Below are 16406 nucleotides of genomic sequence, written 5' to 3'. Positions count from 1 at the left end.
CTAATTCATTTCCCTCACAGAATGCAACTGAACAGTTGCAGAATCTTTTGCATCAGGATGCGTCAATGCCAAGGAGAATCTTTGTCTCGGGGTCATGGGTTCAAGCCCCACAATGGACAAAAGATCCCTGTGTTGCAAGGGGTTGGACTAGATGACCCTCGTGGTCCCTTCCAGCTCTACAATTCTGTGAATGAAATGAGCTGAATAACATTAAATGAAATCCACATCTGCATGGACTCTAGCAAGTACATTTTATCTTTAGTACAGTTGTAGCTGCAACAGTGGCATGTAAGCAAACATAGGCCAGGTTCATAGGTAACGCTAAACCAAGCTATGGCTTAGTATGAACAAGCAAGGATGCTGGTACACAAAGCAAAAACCTCAGCTGATTTGCTCCTCCTCCAGTCCTGCAACTGCACTATCCACAGTTTAACATTATGTAAACCTGGGCTCATCGTTTTCTTGCTCCAAACAAATCATGTTCTTGGCTTACCATTCACCGTTTGCCTGGAGCAAGACAAATCAGGTAACACTAAGCCAAACCATGCAGTGGTGGCGACGCCAGAATTAGTGTAGGAGCAAAGGGCATGCAAGGCATCAGTACACTTCTTCATTCACTCTTAGCCTTGTTTTGGCTTAATGTTATGTGGGAATGAGTCCATAGAATCAGTATTAAAATTTTAGAGGATCCTACATGTGAGCTGGGACGCGGGTGGCGCTGTGGGTAAAAGCCTCAGCGCCTAGGGCTTGCCGATCGAAAGGTCGGCGGTTTGAATCCCCGCGGCAGGGTGCGCTCCCGCTGCTCGGTCCCAGCGCCTGCCAACCTAGCAGTTCGAAAGCACCCCCGGGTGCAAGTAGATAAATAGGTACCGCTTACCAGCGGGAAGGTAAACGGCGTTCCGTGTGCTGTGCTGGCTCGCCAGATGCAGCTTTGTCACGCTGGCCACGTGACCCGGAAGTGTCTCCGGACAGCGCTGGCCCCCGGCCTCTTAAGTGAGATGGGCGCACAAACCCCAGAGTCTGTCAAGACTGGCCCGTTCGGGCAGGGGTACCTTTACCTTTACCTTTACATGTGAGCTACTCCACCCTTTTTTTTCTTTCTTTCTTTTTTTGCTTTTTGAAAAGGTAAAGTACATCACAAAAAATATAATTCAAAGACTTAATGTGTTAATATGGATGGGCACTCAGTGCATAGAGCATATGCTTTCCATGCAAATGGTGACAGATTCAATCCTTGGCACCTCCAGGCAGGACTGTGAAAGCCTCCTGTCTTTAACGCTGAAGAGCCACTGCCAGTCACTGCAGATAGTATTGACCAAGACCCATAGTCTTGACTTGGGGTAAAGCAGCTCCTTGTGCCTTACAGAGGTTTACAGAAAGCAGCAGAGTATAAAATAATATTACCAGATAGCTTTCTGGGTTCTTGATTCTTCTACAATCCATGAGACTCTGATTGCCCTTGAATGGCTGTATAAATCTTAGGATTCAGACATCTACCCTTTTCTTCCTATTAAACTTCCAGTGCCCTATGGCCAATGGCTAAACCAAAGTGGAGCCTGTTATGAATTTACTATATGCATTGGCAGATCCATACTGGCCCTCTAAGGTGGAGCTGGGTCCTGTGGAGGCGGCCGCTATTCACAACCACCAATTCTGCAAAGTCTCTTCCTCTTTCACAGCATTCCACACACGGCCAGCTACGCTAATTTCAACAGAAATTTTGCACATCTTCCCACACATGCCCCTTTAAACTAATAGAAGTTTTGTACAGCGTAAGTGCTTGGTGGATTGCTCTCATAATGTCAAATGGGAGATTTAAAAGATTTTCCATACATTATGAATAAAGCTGGTGAAATGTTGCAGCTCCCTTGTGGACCCAAAGCATTCTTTAGGCAACAGGAATGACTTGTTTGATGCCAGGCAAGACTCCAAGAAGTTTTTGGCAACATCAGTTTGTTGTTCTGCTCACTGGAGAGCCAGCAAAGCACTCTCTCTAGAAAATAATCTGAGCAAAGCAATCTCTCTCTATACAGCTAAATGCATTCAAAGATAGTGACAGAATTTGGCCATAGATTGCATATTCTGCACTACTAACTATAGTGGATATTCTAGTCTATAGTGGATATTTTTAAATATATTTTAAAAATAGAATGGCCCTTCTTGTGCTGTCTTCACATAAGTTTGTATCTAAAAGGCCAGCTCTCCATGATGCCCGACCGGTCAAAGCACTGTCATGATTCAGCCATCTGGAAGCGATGCAAAATGTTCATTTCCATTTCTGACCTTTCTCAAACAGAGAGAGCTCTGCTATGAAATCCAGCTGTTCTGACCCTATTTAATAGATTGCTTGAAACCAACATAGTTTGCGAAAGGGCAAATCCTTCTAAAAGCCTTTCATTCTTCAGTTTAAATAAAACATTTTGGAATGCTTTACATTCAAACAAAATTAGGCACTTTTATCATGCTCAATTAAAACAGTATCTCGGATCTGGACCAACTATTTTTTGCCAAGCCTACACCATGTCGGGTCCAGTCTACATTGTGGGAACAATTTTAAGAACATTAATATGGTTAGAAATGCCAGTCTTTCTAGTTCTTGGTTCAACAGTGCATCTAACAGACAGATACTATGCATGTATGCTCAGCTGCAAAAGCCACTGCCCTCAAGGGGACTTATTCTCAAGTAAGTAATGTATACAGAGTATTGCATTCTAAGCCGCAATCCGAACAAATTTTATTTCTTAATAATAACAACATGAGAACAATGAGCAAGACAGCAAAGTTTGTTTTTTAAAAAAAAGTCATAGAAGCCTTGGGTAGCTTTGTTTGTACTGAAATAAGAGCAAGGTAAAATCAGTTCAGTTATTTAGGTTTTATAGAAATTTCTGTAAGTATATTTTCATTTAAATCTCACAGAAGACAAAGGTCTGGCTAAAACAAACAAAATGAGAGTATGAAACTGTAGTGTATAGTGTTGGAAACTAATGACTCAAAACTCAAGACCTGGGGGTCAAAGGTGAGAAGTCTTTTTCACAGTGCATCCTATTCATGTTTACTCAGAAATATGTGTAAACCACCCTGAGACCTCTGGGTATAGGGCGGTATATATAGTCAATAAATAATAATAAATTCTACGATGTGGAACAGAATTTGAGCAAGTGTGTAATGTAAACAGTTGAAGCCATCCTGGGAGATTTTGGAAGCAGTATAGTCTCCTTATCTATACAGTGGCGGAGCTATACAGTGGCACTGGGGGGCAGAGAGCAGGCGGGGGTGGGGCTGGCGCGCGTCCCGGGGGCAGGGCATGCCACCTGCAGGGGCATGGCGCCCTGCACGGGCGGGGGGGGGCAGCCGCGATGGCACCATACTGGGATCATGCTGCCGGGGGCAGTGCGCTTCCCCTGCACTCCTCTTCCTCCGCCAGTGTATCTATATCACTGTTCATTCTAGTACTTCTCAAGTTCTGATTAGTTCCAAGCCAGACTTCTGAATTGGCTGAGAACTTTATATAAACTTCATATGTCTGGGAAACAAACTCCGACTAGGATGCAATTTAGCTGCCAGCCTTCGGTTCATACAAAAGTGAGATACCAAAAGTGAGATTCACAACTGGACTTAACTGTTAGGGGTCCTTTACCTTTTTATGGGAGAAGAAGAATGTTTTTGCCTGGCGCCTAAAGATATATAACAAAAGCGCCAGGCAGGCATCCCTGGGGAGAGCATCCCGCAAGCAGAGAGCCACCACAGAAAAGGCCCATTCTTGCGTTGCTGCCCTTTGGACCTCTTGTGGAGGCAACCCACGAAAAAGTGTCTCAGGTGATGATTGAAGAGTCCATGGTGGGTTCATATAGGGAGAGGTGGTCCTTGATGTATTGCAGTCCTGACATGTTTAAGGCTTTATAAGTCAAAACCAGCACTTTCAACTGGGCTGAGAAACTAATTGGCAGCCAGTGCTGGGCCAGGATTGTCATTATATGCTCAAACCAGCTGAAGTTTCCATATAATAGGGTTGCCTATCCAGACCAAAACTTGTTGAGCTTTTTTTGGCAAAGTTGTTGAGCTACCATGTATTCTGGGTATAATGTGTTATTTAATGCAGAAGTTACCATAGATGACAGAAGTTAGGCTGGCCGAAAGTGACAGATGGCTCTCCACTCCGCCGAGTGCATATGTGCTTGTGGTAGTCAAGCTAATAGAAATAATGACAATTCATAAAGCAGACACACAAATATGGGGCTACATGCAGATCACAACACTTATGGATAATCTCTGAAGTTTAGCAAGGATGTCTATACTAGACTCAGAGAAATATAAACTTTCACACTGGACAATCAACACAGGTTTGTTGGAATAGTTTACAGAACATACCACCAAGCCTGTAAGGACTAAACATTATTAGGCTAGAAGAGTAGACTTTCATGGTTCAGCATGATATGATAGAAACAAAATAATTTATGCCCACTATTTCCAAGGAAGATCAAAAGGAGTAACTTTAAAAATACAAGATACTGATGACCACTCACATTATAAAGCGCTCATAACCCACCTACTCTCAGCAGCCAGAAGCATCATAGCCAGATACTGGAAAGACCTGTCAGGAGTAAACATGGACCAATGGTATCAAATAGTATGGGAAACAGCCTTACTAGAAAAACTAGCCAATAAACTGAAACTGACATGGGTACAAATAGAAGACACCTTCACCCCAATATGGTTCTCCTTTATCACATACATAGCCCAACAAGACAACAACAAGAATCCACCGACAGCATGTGAACCAATCTGGCTAACATGATCCAAAAATCCACACACCCCACACACATAAACAAATCTCAACCAAAGACAACCAACCACACCCTAGGCCACCTCAACCTCTCTCACCACCAAGGAAATACAACAACTGAATAGTAAGAGAACCCATACAAGTGACACTGAACCCTTACAAGGGACACAAAACCCCACACATACACTAAGTAGAAGAACAGAAGAATTATCACCCCACCCCACTCACCATCCCCCATCCCCCTCTTGCCCCAACCTAATACTGCACGCAATACTAATGTCTCACAACAAATGAAACTGATCTGTAGAAAACACAACTTGAATAAAGAGACAATGAATGTATTTTTGTAAACTAAGACATCTTTAATAATAATAATATAAACACATTCTTTGCTTCAACATTTTTTACTTTATGGGGGAAAGCAGAAACCCTCTTTATGAATGGTTTCATTGCAACAATTGCAACAGAGGTAAAATAATGCTGGGATAGTTCTTCTAAAATATTCTTGAAAACCGTCTTTTCAAACATCTTTTAATTTGCATAACAAGTTTAGAAATATAAACTGCAGATTATAGTCCTTGTATTTTAAATACTCGTGAATTATTCTTCCAGTTTTATGAAACCTGAGAACAGTTCAATCACTTAAAAAAGAAACAGGATACCTGAACCTAGTTTCCACAAAAGGAAAAAGGCAGGTGTCCTTTGTAAGTGAATGTACTCCTCTCCTTGTCAGGAAAGCAGCATACAGTGGTGGGAAACAGACTAGATCACCTAATATGCTTTTGATTTGGGTGGAAGTGAAATAATCTACTCCCATACCTTCTGCTGCTTCTACTGAGGTTAAAAATGGAGCAGAAAGATTTGCACAAGTTGTGAAGGAAACGGTCAGGTGGCAGAAAAGAGGTACTGTATAATGGGCTAAGCTAGTACCTCCAAACTTGTACAGCTTTCTGGAACAATTTTATACATGACATTCCATAGAGAAGAAGATGAAGAATTTGTTCCCACCATATTTTAATGTTCTCAGTTTTGAGCACTGAAGACTATTCTAAAATTTCATGAGATGGTGGAAAGATGTGCTTCAGAACACTCAGGGAACAGATCAATTGCTGGAGTCATATGTTTGAAAACTGAAGCGACCATTTCAATTAAGCTAGTGGGATTTTACTTACATCTTGATCCTTAGCATAGCAGTAGATGTCAGTGGAACCTGTTTTTTTCATGTAATGACACTGATTAGTTGAGCCCTTTTATACACATGTGACTTCATGCAAGCTGTAAATGTTTTATACATTTAAATGTATATCTTAACCTTCACTATGTAGACTTAAGGTGGGCTACTTATAGCCTGAACCAACAAATAAGCCACATCGTGCACAACAACTCCAAGGCTCTAATCCTAACCCTACTTCCCCATGAATAAGCCCCATGAGCCCAGGGGTGCTATCTTTTAGGGGCCGAGCCCTTTTGCTCCCCCCCCCCATATTTTTTTGTAGGGGGACATCTGCATACTGTTTTTTTCTAGACCAAGGACAAAGCTCACATATAATCAGACTTGAGATCCACCTTTACTCCACAGGTGGTGGTAACCCAAAGTCCACAGTCAAAACCCACAGTTTATACTGTATATTTCTTTCTTTTCCATTCTTCTTCTTCCGAGTAGAAAAAGGCCTACCGTAATATAATATTTTTCAGAAAATAAATGTGATTGGTCCCTCTGTTTACACACACAGTCAAACGGAAACAAAAATGTTATTTATCTTTATCTTTACAAGACATTTTTAGAGGCAGAAGGGGAAGTAAGTGGGAGTAAAGATTGAAGGAGGAGAGAAAACTTGAATGTTATAATTGTGAAACATTTTCATTTTTATAGTGAGGAGTGTTTTATAAACTTACCACATCCTTGGGAGGAGGCTCCACTTCCTTTTTAATTTTTTTACCCATTCTAAAAACAAACAAAAAAGCAGATGATGAACAGACAAGCAATGTTGAGTGGACACAGTTTACACAGGGTTTCAACCATAATTCAGTAGACTTCATGGAATGATTGTTACTGGAGTGAGGAATGATTCTTAGATTTACTTTATCTGCTGACTGCAAGCTGTTAGCAAAAGCCTTTTATCTCTTGGCCATCCTGATGTAATCCATGGCTCTAGCAGTTGCTAAAGCAGTAGCAGCTCAATTTCACTTGCTTCAAAAAGCTCTTATAATGCCACTCACTAGCTCTTAAGGATGCTTTCAAACTTCAGAAATAACCAGATTTTGGTTGTAATAAGTGAGACCATTTTCTGCACTTACTGGAGTTTAAAAAGTTTGGCTTTATTTTCAGATGCATTTTAAGGCACGCACATGTACATTTACGGAAGTTTGCTAGCAATTTTTGCATTCACAGAGCTGTATCATTTACACATACTAATGGTGCATTCCCCTTTATGGATCACTGCCTTGCCGTGGCAAAGGGGCTTGAATAACTCGGAGAAGCTATGAGCTATGCCGTGCGGGGCCACCCAAGATGGACAGGTCATAGTGGAGAGTTTTGACCAAACGTGATCCACCTGGAGCAGGAACCGGCAAGCCACTCCAGTATCCCTGCCAAGAAAACTCCATGGACAAAGACAACAGGCATATAAAAGTTATGACGCTGGAAGATGAGCCCCTCAGGTCAGAAGGCATCCAACATGCTACTGAGGAAGAGCGGAGGACAAGTACAAGTAGATTCAGAGCTGATGAAGCAGCTGGGCCAAAGCCAAAAGGACGCTCAGTTGCAGATATGCCTAGAAGCGAAAGGAAAGTCCAATGCTGTAAAGAAAAATATTGCATAGGAACCTGGAATGTAAGAACCATAAACCTTGGTAAGTTGGATGTGGTCAAAAATGAGATGGCAAGAATAAATATTGACATCCTGGGCATCAGTGAACTAAAATGGACGGGAATGGGTGAATTCAGTTCGGATGACCATCACATCTACTACTGTGGGCAAGAATCCTCTAAAAGAAATGGAGTGGCCCTCATAGTGAACAAAAGAGTGGCAAAAGCTGTACTGGGGTGCAATCTCAAAAATGATAGAATGATCTCGATACGGATCCAAGGCAGACCTTTTAACATCACAGTAATCCAAGTTTATGCACCAACCACTGGTGCTGAAGAAACTGAAATTGACCAATTCTATGAAGACTTACAACACCTTATAGAAATGACACCAAAGAAGGATGTTCTTCTCATTATAGGGGATTGGAATGCTAAAGTAGGGAGTCAAGAGATAAAAGGAACAACTGGCAAGTTTGGCCTTGGAGTTCAAAACGAAGCAGGGCAAAGGCTAATAGAGTTCTGCCAAAAGAACAAGCTGGTCATCACAAATACTCTTTTCCAACAACACAAGAGACGACTCTACACATGGACATCACCAGATGGGCAGCATCGAAATCAGATTGATTATATTCTCTGCAGTCAAAGATGGAGAAGCTCTATACACTCAGCAAAAACAAGACCTGGAGCTGACTGTGGCTCAGATCATCAGCTTCTTATAGCAAAATTCAAGCTTAAACTGAAGAAAGTAGGAAAATCCACTGGGCCAGTAAGATACAATCTAAGTAAAATCCCTTATGAATACACAGTGGAAGTGAGGAACAGGTTTAAGGATTTAGATTTGGTGGACAGAGTGCCTGAAGAACTATGGATGGAGGCTCGTAACATTATACAAGAGGCAGCAACTAAAACCATCCCAATGAAAAGGAAATGCAAAAAAGCAAAGTGGCTGTCCAATGAGGCCTTACAAATAGCGGGGGAGAGAAGGCAAGCAAAATGCGAGGGAGATAGTGAAAGATACAGGAAATTGAATGCAGATTTCCAAAAAATAGCAAGGAGACAAGAAGGCCTTTTTAAACGAGCAATGCAAAGAAATAGAGGAAAACAATAGAATGGGAAAAACCAGAGATCTGTTCAAGAAAATTGGAGATATGAAAGGAACATTTCGTACAAAGATTTCCATAATAAAAGACAAAAGTGGAAAGGACCTAACAGAAGCAGAAGACATCAAGAAGAGGTGGCAAGAATACACAGAGGAACTATACCAGAAAGAAATGGATGTCTCGTATACCCCAGGTAGTGTGGTTGATGACCTTGAGCCAGACATCCTGGAGAGTGAAGTCAAATGGGCCTTAGAAAGCACTGCTAATAACAAGGCCAGTGGAAGTGATGATATTCCAGCTGAACTATTTAAAATTTTAAAAGATGATGCTGTTAAGGTGCTACACTCAATATGCCAGCAAGTTTGGAAAACTCAGCAGTGGCCAGAGGATTGGAGAAGATCAGTCTACATCCCAATCCCAAAGAAGGGAAGTGCCAAAGAATGCTCCAACTACCGCACAATTGCACTCATTTCACACGCTAGCAAGGTTATGCTTAAAATTCTACAAGGCAGGCTTAAGCAGTATGTGGACCGAGAACTCCCAGAAGTTCAAGCTGGATTTAGAAGAGGCAGAGGAACCAGAGACCAAATTGCAAACATGCGCTGGATTATGGAGAAAGCTAGAGAGTTCCAGAAAGACATCTACTTCTGCTTCATTGACTATGCAAAAGCCTTTGACTGTGTCGACCACAGCAAACTATGGCAAGTTCTTAAAGAAATGGGAGTGCCTGATCACCTCATCTGTCTCCTGAAAAATCTCTATGTGGGACAAGAAGCTACAGTTAGAACTGGATATGGAACAACTGATTGGTTCAAAATTGGGAAAGGAGTACGACAAGGCTGTATATTGTCCCCCTGCTTATTTAACTTATATGCAGAATTCATCATGCGAAAGGCTGGGCTGGATGAATCCCAAGTCGGAATTAAGATCACCGGAAGAAATATCAACAACCTCAGATATGCAGATGACACAACCTTGATGGCAGAAAGTGAGGAGGAATTAAAGAACCTTTTAATGAGGGTGAAAGAGGAGAGCGCAAAATATGGTCTGAAGCTTAACATCAAAAAAACGAAGATCATGGCCACTGGTCCCATCACCTCCTGGCAAATAGAAGGGGAAGAAATGGAGGCAATGAGAGATTTTACTTTCTTGGGCTCCATGATCACTGCAGATGGTGACAGCAGTCACGAAATTAAAAGACGACTGCTCCTTGGGAGAAAGGCGATGGCAAACCTAGACAGCATCTTAAAAAGCAGAGACATCACCTTACCAACAAAGGTCCGTATAGTTAAAGCCATGGTTTTCCCAGTAGTGATGTATGGAAGTGAGAGCTGGACCATAAAGAAGGCTGATCGCCGAAGAATTGATGCTTTTGAATTATGGTGCTGGAGGAGACTCTTGAGAGTCCCATGGACTGCAAGAAGATCAAATGTATCCATTCTTAAGGAAATCAGCCCTGAGTGCTCACTGGAAGGACAGATCGTGAAGCTCAGGCTCCAATACTTTGGCCACCTCATGAGAAGAGAAGACTCCCTGGAAAAGACCCTGATGCTGGGAAAGATGGAGGGCACAAGGAGAAGGGGACGGCAGAGGATGAGATGGTTGGATAGTGTTCTTGAAGCTACCAGCATGAGTTTGACCAAACTGCGGGAGGCAGTGGAAGACAGAAGTGCCTGGCGTGCTCTGGTCCATGGGGTCACGAAGAGTTGGACATGACTAAACGACTAAACAACAACAACAATGGTGCATTTGGCCAACACTAATCAAATCTTTTCATATGTGTTTAGTGGAAAAATAAAAAAGGGGATGGGTATTTATAGCATAGCCCAAAGCAGATGAAGCCAGAATGCCAGCAATTATAATGTATATTTATATTAGATCTCAGCTAGAATATAAAGTACACAAAAATTCAATCAGACGAAGACCCATGAACATGACATACAACTCTAGTTATAATTGGAATCTGTGGTTGCAATTTATGAGCTGACTTCACAATGTGTACTATTATGAAGTGTAACCACTAAAACTCAGCAGGAGGTCTGTCAATTCTCAGTACAATATACAAGTCAGCACAGCAATGACATAAAGACAGATGGGAGCTTAGGAAACAGAGTGACTGCTATAAAAAAGGCTTCAATTGAAATCATTGGTTCTGCATAGGTATTTACTTTCAGCTTTTCTCTACAACTAAGCTCAGCAGCATGCCAAAAGTAGAAACGTATACAACGATAGCTTCTTGAAAAAAAGTTTAGATTGATAAATGTAATCGCGATTCACTTCTGCAATCCTTGTGCATGGAACATTTTACAAGGGAGAGATGGGTTTCCCAAGCCTGTGTTACAAGGCTGAAGGTGTGTGTTTAATTTTCCTCTGTTAATTCTCCTCTATAAAAGCCGTACATAAACACACACATGGTCATTTGAACACATACACACAGACTCCAAAACACAGAGCATGTATAACTGCAGAGGAAACACTGGATAGGAGGGCTTGTCAATGGAACTTTGACAGGAGAGCACGGGACGAGTTAAACCTATCCGTTTGCCAATTTTCGCTTGCAAGTGCCTTCTCCTTATCCCTACATTAATGTTAATGTTTCTGTTTGAGCAGAATACGTTTGCCAGGATAGTATGTAGTTTTGCCCAAACCAACATAGCTAATCCATATATATGCCTGCTATATATACAGTAGATATATTAATTTAATACCTTCACTTTCTTTTCTCTGCAAATTAAAATATACAGGCTTCCCACAGAAAACTGATTACCATTTTTATTTGATTTTCCCTGTGATCCTAAGCACTGGCTCAACCTGATAGCACCAACTTCAAGTTTGCCAATCCAGTCCCGGGATCAGCGCAGCTCTGCGCGGCCACCGGGAGCGGGGCGTGAAGTCCCGGCCAGCTCCGGATGGCCGCGCAGAGCTGCCTGCAGTCCCCGGCTCAGCGCAGCTCTGCGCAGCCACCGGGAGCCGGGCGCAAAGTCCCGCCCCCCTCCCGATGGCCGCGCAGAGCTGCCTGCAGTCCCGGGATCAGAGCTGCCTGCAGTCCCGGGATCAGCGCAGCTCTGCGCGGCCACCGGAAGCCGGGCGCGAAGTCCCGCCCCGTTCCCGATGGCAGCGCAGAGCTGCCTGCAGTCCCGGGATCAGCGCAGCTCTGCGCAGCCATCGGGAGCGGGGCGTGAAGTCCCGCCCAGCTCCGGATGGCCGCACAGAGCTGCCTGCAGTCCCCGGCTCAGCGCAGCTCTGCGCGGCCACCGGGAGCCGGTCGCGAAGTCCCGCCCCACTCCCGTTGGCCGCGCAGAGCTCCCTGCAGTCCCCGGCTCTGCGCACTTCTCCCCATAGCCAGCCCCACAAGCTCAGGGGACAGCGGGGAGGCAGAGCGCGCCTTCCCGCTGTTCCCCGACCTGGTTCTACCAGCCCCGCACCTGGGGGGGGGGAATAAATTTTTTTCCCTTTATTTCCCCCCCAAAAAACTAGGTGCATCCTATGGGCCCGAGCGTCCTATGGGGCGCAAAATACAGTAAATGTATCACATATATGTAGCTGAAAAGCATAATTCTGCGTGGAAGGAGAGTGGGGCAGGGAGAACTTTGTACAATTATATAAGAAGCACTTATTTAAATATGGAATTGATTCTCTAGACCTGTTGACCCTGTGCTCTCATTTACACCTGTGCTAACTGAAGATCTAACCTCATCATCTTGAACTTATGTGAGGTTTTGCTCTATACAAGGTATAACTACACAAGCTCAGTGGTGGGGCTGGAGAATCAAATTTTCACCTTGGGTTTTCATTTAGTGTGTTTTGAATTATATAATTTCCCTGCTTTGGTACATCTAAACTACACCCCCCACCCGCACCCCCTCTCCCAGTTCAATAATAACATAAAAATACACTAAGATTTGCAGGAAAAAATAGTGCTATGAAGCAACTATTTGTTTTCAGGAACTTAATTACCTTTTTTACCCCACCGCCTATAACCAGGATCCAAGTCAATTGTCTTCTTTTTCTTGCTAGTTCACTGGATTTGTTCTATCCTCTGAAACCTAAAGCAACACAGGACAAGAAATACTTTCATTTATTGGCAGCTAAAAAATGGGCATGTTATAATTAAGTGGAATTATTTCTGTTAATCACACAAATGTACACAGATGTTGAAAAATTATGAACTAAGAGTACTTTCCTCCTCAGTTATGCAAATTCCCAGTTAATTAGCATCATGATTGTATTGCTGATTATTTAGTCATTGTGCAGGCTTCTGTCTTTAGCAGAAACTTCCTGCAACAAATTTGACTACTTCTTGGCCTCGTCCTTTTACCAGCTGTGTTTACATGACCAAGGCGAATCATATTTAATGTGCAGCAACAGAATCTATTCCAAACCTAACTTCTGCACTACACACATATATTCCTAACTGAACGAAGAGGAATAGGAGGAGAACAGTATCCTCTTTTAGTGGTATATATAAACGGTGGCAAAAGGCGTTTCCATGCGCTCTGGTTTCGTCACGGTGTTCTGTTGCACCAGAAGCAGTCTAGTCCTGCTGGCCATATGACCTGGAAAGCTGTCTGTGGACAACATAAGTTATAACAATGCTTATGTCCAGCAGGGTAAATTCACATCAGAGAGTTGTAGCGTAGGAGAAGGAGACAAAACAATGCCACAGTCCACTCTCCATTCCATAAACATGATTAAGGCAGGGGCGGAGGAAGGGGTGCGGTAGGGGCGGGCCGCCCTGGGTGTCACCACTGAGGAGGGTGACAAAATGCCGGGCAGCACCGCGGGGCATGCAGCATGCCCGAGCCATGCGTCTCTCCTGGAAGAGACACGGTGGCTTCGGTGCACGCAGGCTCCGCACTGTCCATACGGTCCGGCCGCTGCCTCCCCCCCAGCTGTAGGGCAGCTGAGTGGGAGGAGACAGGCAGACTCCAGAGGCCCCGTGGTGCGCCCTGCCCCAGGCGCCCGAGCGGCTTCCTCTTGTCGCTGGATTAAGGGAGTGAGAATATTACGAATGCATTGGTATGTAGTCTTATATATTGTCTGGGTCTTTGGTTCATTAAAAGTAATCATGCATGACATGATATGAATGAGTAGCATGCTAGTACAGATAATGCATTTGCTCCCACTTTGCTCCTCCCTCTGTACAACCAGGTAAACAAACCAGAAATGAATATGACTGCTGAATCTGGGATTTTCATCAGTTGTTCTTGATCAAGACAAAATCATAAACCAATTTTAAACAGGGATTTGTTGTTGGTTTGCCAATTCTGGTTTGTTTAAGAGTAATAAACCAGATTCCCGGGATCAAAAACCACTCAAAACTTTCCACTTACATGTGCTCATGCAAAGGGAGGAATAAAGAGGGAGTGAAGGGGCTGCCTATACCAGCACAGTACTCATTTACATTGTGGATTATTAAGCCATAACTCATGGCCTATCGTGTGCAAACACACACAGTCACTAGAAGATCCTGTCCCTAGCTGAAAACTCCAAAACCGAGTCCTCTAAGCTATTTCAGAAAGCAAACATTTTCACTGTGTGATGCAGTACTAAATATAGTTGTTACTCGTTCATGAAATAAAATTAATGAAGACAGATGACAACATTTGGCTCCATTAATTTAACTTTGTTTAGGATAAAATTTGTAAGGGTTCGTGAGGCAGAATCCAGATTTCTAGTGGATGTGACACTAGTAAACCACAGGGATAACACAAGCTGTGACAAACAATCTGAATGGAAAAATGATGTGTGAGATTTCCGATGTCTTGCTGAGATGCACAGCAAAATCCTTCTTCCCAAGAGGGAAAGACTTTAAGAAAAAGCGCTTTAATATAAACCTAAAATAAATAGAACATGGCAGCTATTCAATCACTTGCTTTAAATTAACAGCAGGGCAATTTTATGAAAAAGATGAGGGGGGCTGTCTTAAAAGCAAATCATATTAAAGGGTCACATAAACTAAAGAGCTTCTTAAAGAAGTGTCACTGTAATTAGATTAAGCCCTGCTTTCCATCTCTAAACCCAAAAATATATGGATGTTCCAGTTGTGTTATTTAATTCATGTTTGCTGCAGAAACAAGCAGAAAGATACCTATTTCAGGTGCCGTTGAAAAGCAGGGTAATGCAACCACTCACGTGTAACACTTAGTTGGTTTAAACTCTAATAGATACTTGCTTGATTAAAATAAAAACTCACCCCCAGTGTTAGGTAACATGGAATTATATTTTGATGTTGTTAAATCAATAAATACGACTAGGAAGTGGCTGTTTTCACTCCTACTCCTTTCATCAAAGTGCAAGTCCATTGCTTCAAATCTCTAACAAGAAAGCTTCCCTCCTGGTTGCTACATTTATCATCAGAACTCTTAAGACCCCTTCCTTAACACCAGTTAAGTGTATCTCCTGAAGAGTTAGAGGGATATCAAAGTTGTCCAACACACAAGAGGAGTAAATTAATCAAAAGATATCAACTATGGAAGAATACTTGGACTTGTTATTAAGGCCCATCTAACTTCTGTCAATAACATTAACAGGGATTGGACCCAGACAGAACTCAGTCAGAGCATAGGACAGCTACACTCCAGCTAAAATCTTTTCTGTGAACAGAGTGCCTTGCGGATCAGAGTGCCAGCGTGTATAAGGAACAATGAAGCACAGTGGGTGAATAATAACTTTTCGGTCTGATTGGCAACTGCCTTGTCAATCCTAATTGATTAGGCATTAGCAACTACCTAATTAAGGGAAAGGGACGTGGGTGGCGCTGTGGGTTAAACCACAGAGCCTAGGACTTGCTGATCAGAAGGTGGGCGGTTCTAATCCCCGCAATGGGGTGAACTCCCGTTGCTCGGTCCCTGATCCTGCCAACCTAGCAGTTCGAAAGCACATCAAAGTGCAAGTATGATAAATAGGTACTACTCCGGCAGGGAAGGTAAACGGCGTTTCCGTGTGCTGCTCTGGTTCACCAGAAGCGACTTAATCATGCTGGCCACATGACCCGGAAGCTGTCTGCGGACAAATGCCAGCTCCCTCGGCCTACAGAGCGAGATGAGCACACAACCCCAGAGTCATCTGTGATTACCTTTAATTAAGATTATGAGAAGATTTCATCCCCTAATACAACTGCCCCTCCTTTTCCTTCCTCTGTTCATGTCCACTGTTGTATTTAGTTTTTAAGCTCTTTAGGACTGAGATCTGGCTTCTTGTACCTGGCACCTTACAGAGCAAAACATCAATGACAGTAGACAAGTACACACATGTATATATTTGATACTATTCTGACAGATGCAAGGAAAAGGAAGTTCCTGCTAACAAGGAAGGTTCTGGTAACCAAAGCAGTGGTGGCCTTTGTTCACTCAGGCCTATGGCACAGCATATATTTTATATGTAAAAGATCCCATTTCAAGCCCTTCTTGTCTTGGGTTAAAATAATATCAGATTGCAGGATGGCAAAATACTTTTCTGTGCCTTGGAAAGTCTCTACTAATCAGAGTCGGCAGTGTTGAGTTAGATGGAGCATTGGTCAATTTCAGCATAAAGCAGTTCTCATTGTTTAGTCTCTTTCTTCCTCCACCCCTTCAAGCTTGACAACAGGTAGCTTAAAACAACTGTTCAAATAATTAATTAACGTTCATGAATAAAATCTGAGAGCTACTCCAACAGTTGCGGCATCCGCACCCAAGCAGTCAGTCAGTCACTCCTGTGCCAGTCCACATTAC

At 43.0% G+C, this 16406-nt stretch overlaps 2 protein-coding genes across 6 annotated transcripts in view; one reads left to right on the top strand and one right to left on the bottom strand.

Annotated features, from left to right (window-relative positions):
- PIP4K2A (phosphatidylinositol-5-phosphate 4-kinase type 2 alpha) overlaps window positions 1–16406 on the top strand; it is a 204459-nt gene that overhangs the window by 85104 nt on the left and 102949 nt on the right. The window lies entirely within an intron of this gene.
- ARMC3 (armadillo repeat containing 3) overlaps window positions 1–16406 on the bottom strand; it is a 64882-nt gene that overhangs the window by 45861 nt on the left and 2615 nt on the right. Inside the window, exons 2-3 of the mRNA XM_082193669.1 lie at window positions 12649–12737; window positions 6680–6728 (exon numbers count right to left, since the gene is read on the bottom strand). Coding sequence (XP_082049795.1) covers window positions 6680–6727 — 48 coding nt within the window. The 5' untranslated portion in view covers window position 6728; window positions 12649–12737. The remainder of the gene's footprint in view (window positions 1–6679; window positions 6729–12648; window positions 12738–16406) is intronic.

The sequence above is a fragment of the Podarcis vaucheri genome, assembly GCF_965113315.1.
Source record: "Podarcis vaucheri genome assembly, chromosome: 12".
Classification (NCBI taxonomy): Eukaryota; Metazoa; Chordata; class Lepidosauria; order Squamata; family Lacertidae; genus Podarcis; species Podarcis vaucheri.
The sequence above is the reverse complement of the archived record's forward strand: the minus strand, read 5'-3'. Positions and strand labels throughout refer to the sequence as shown.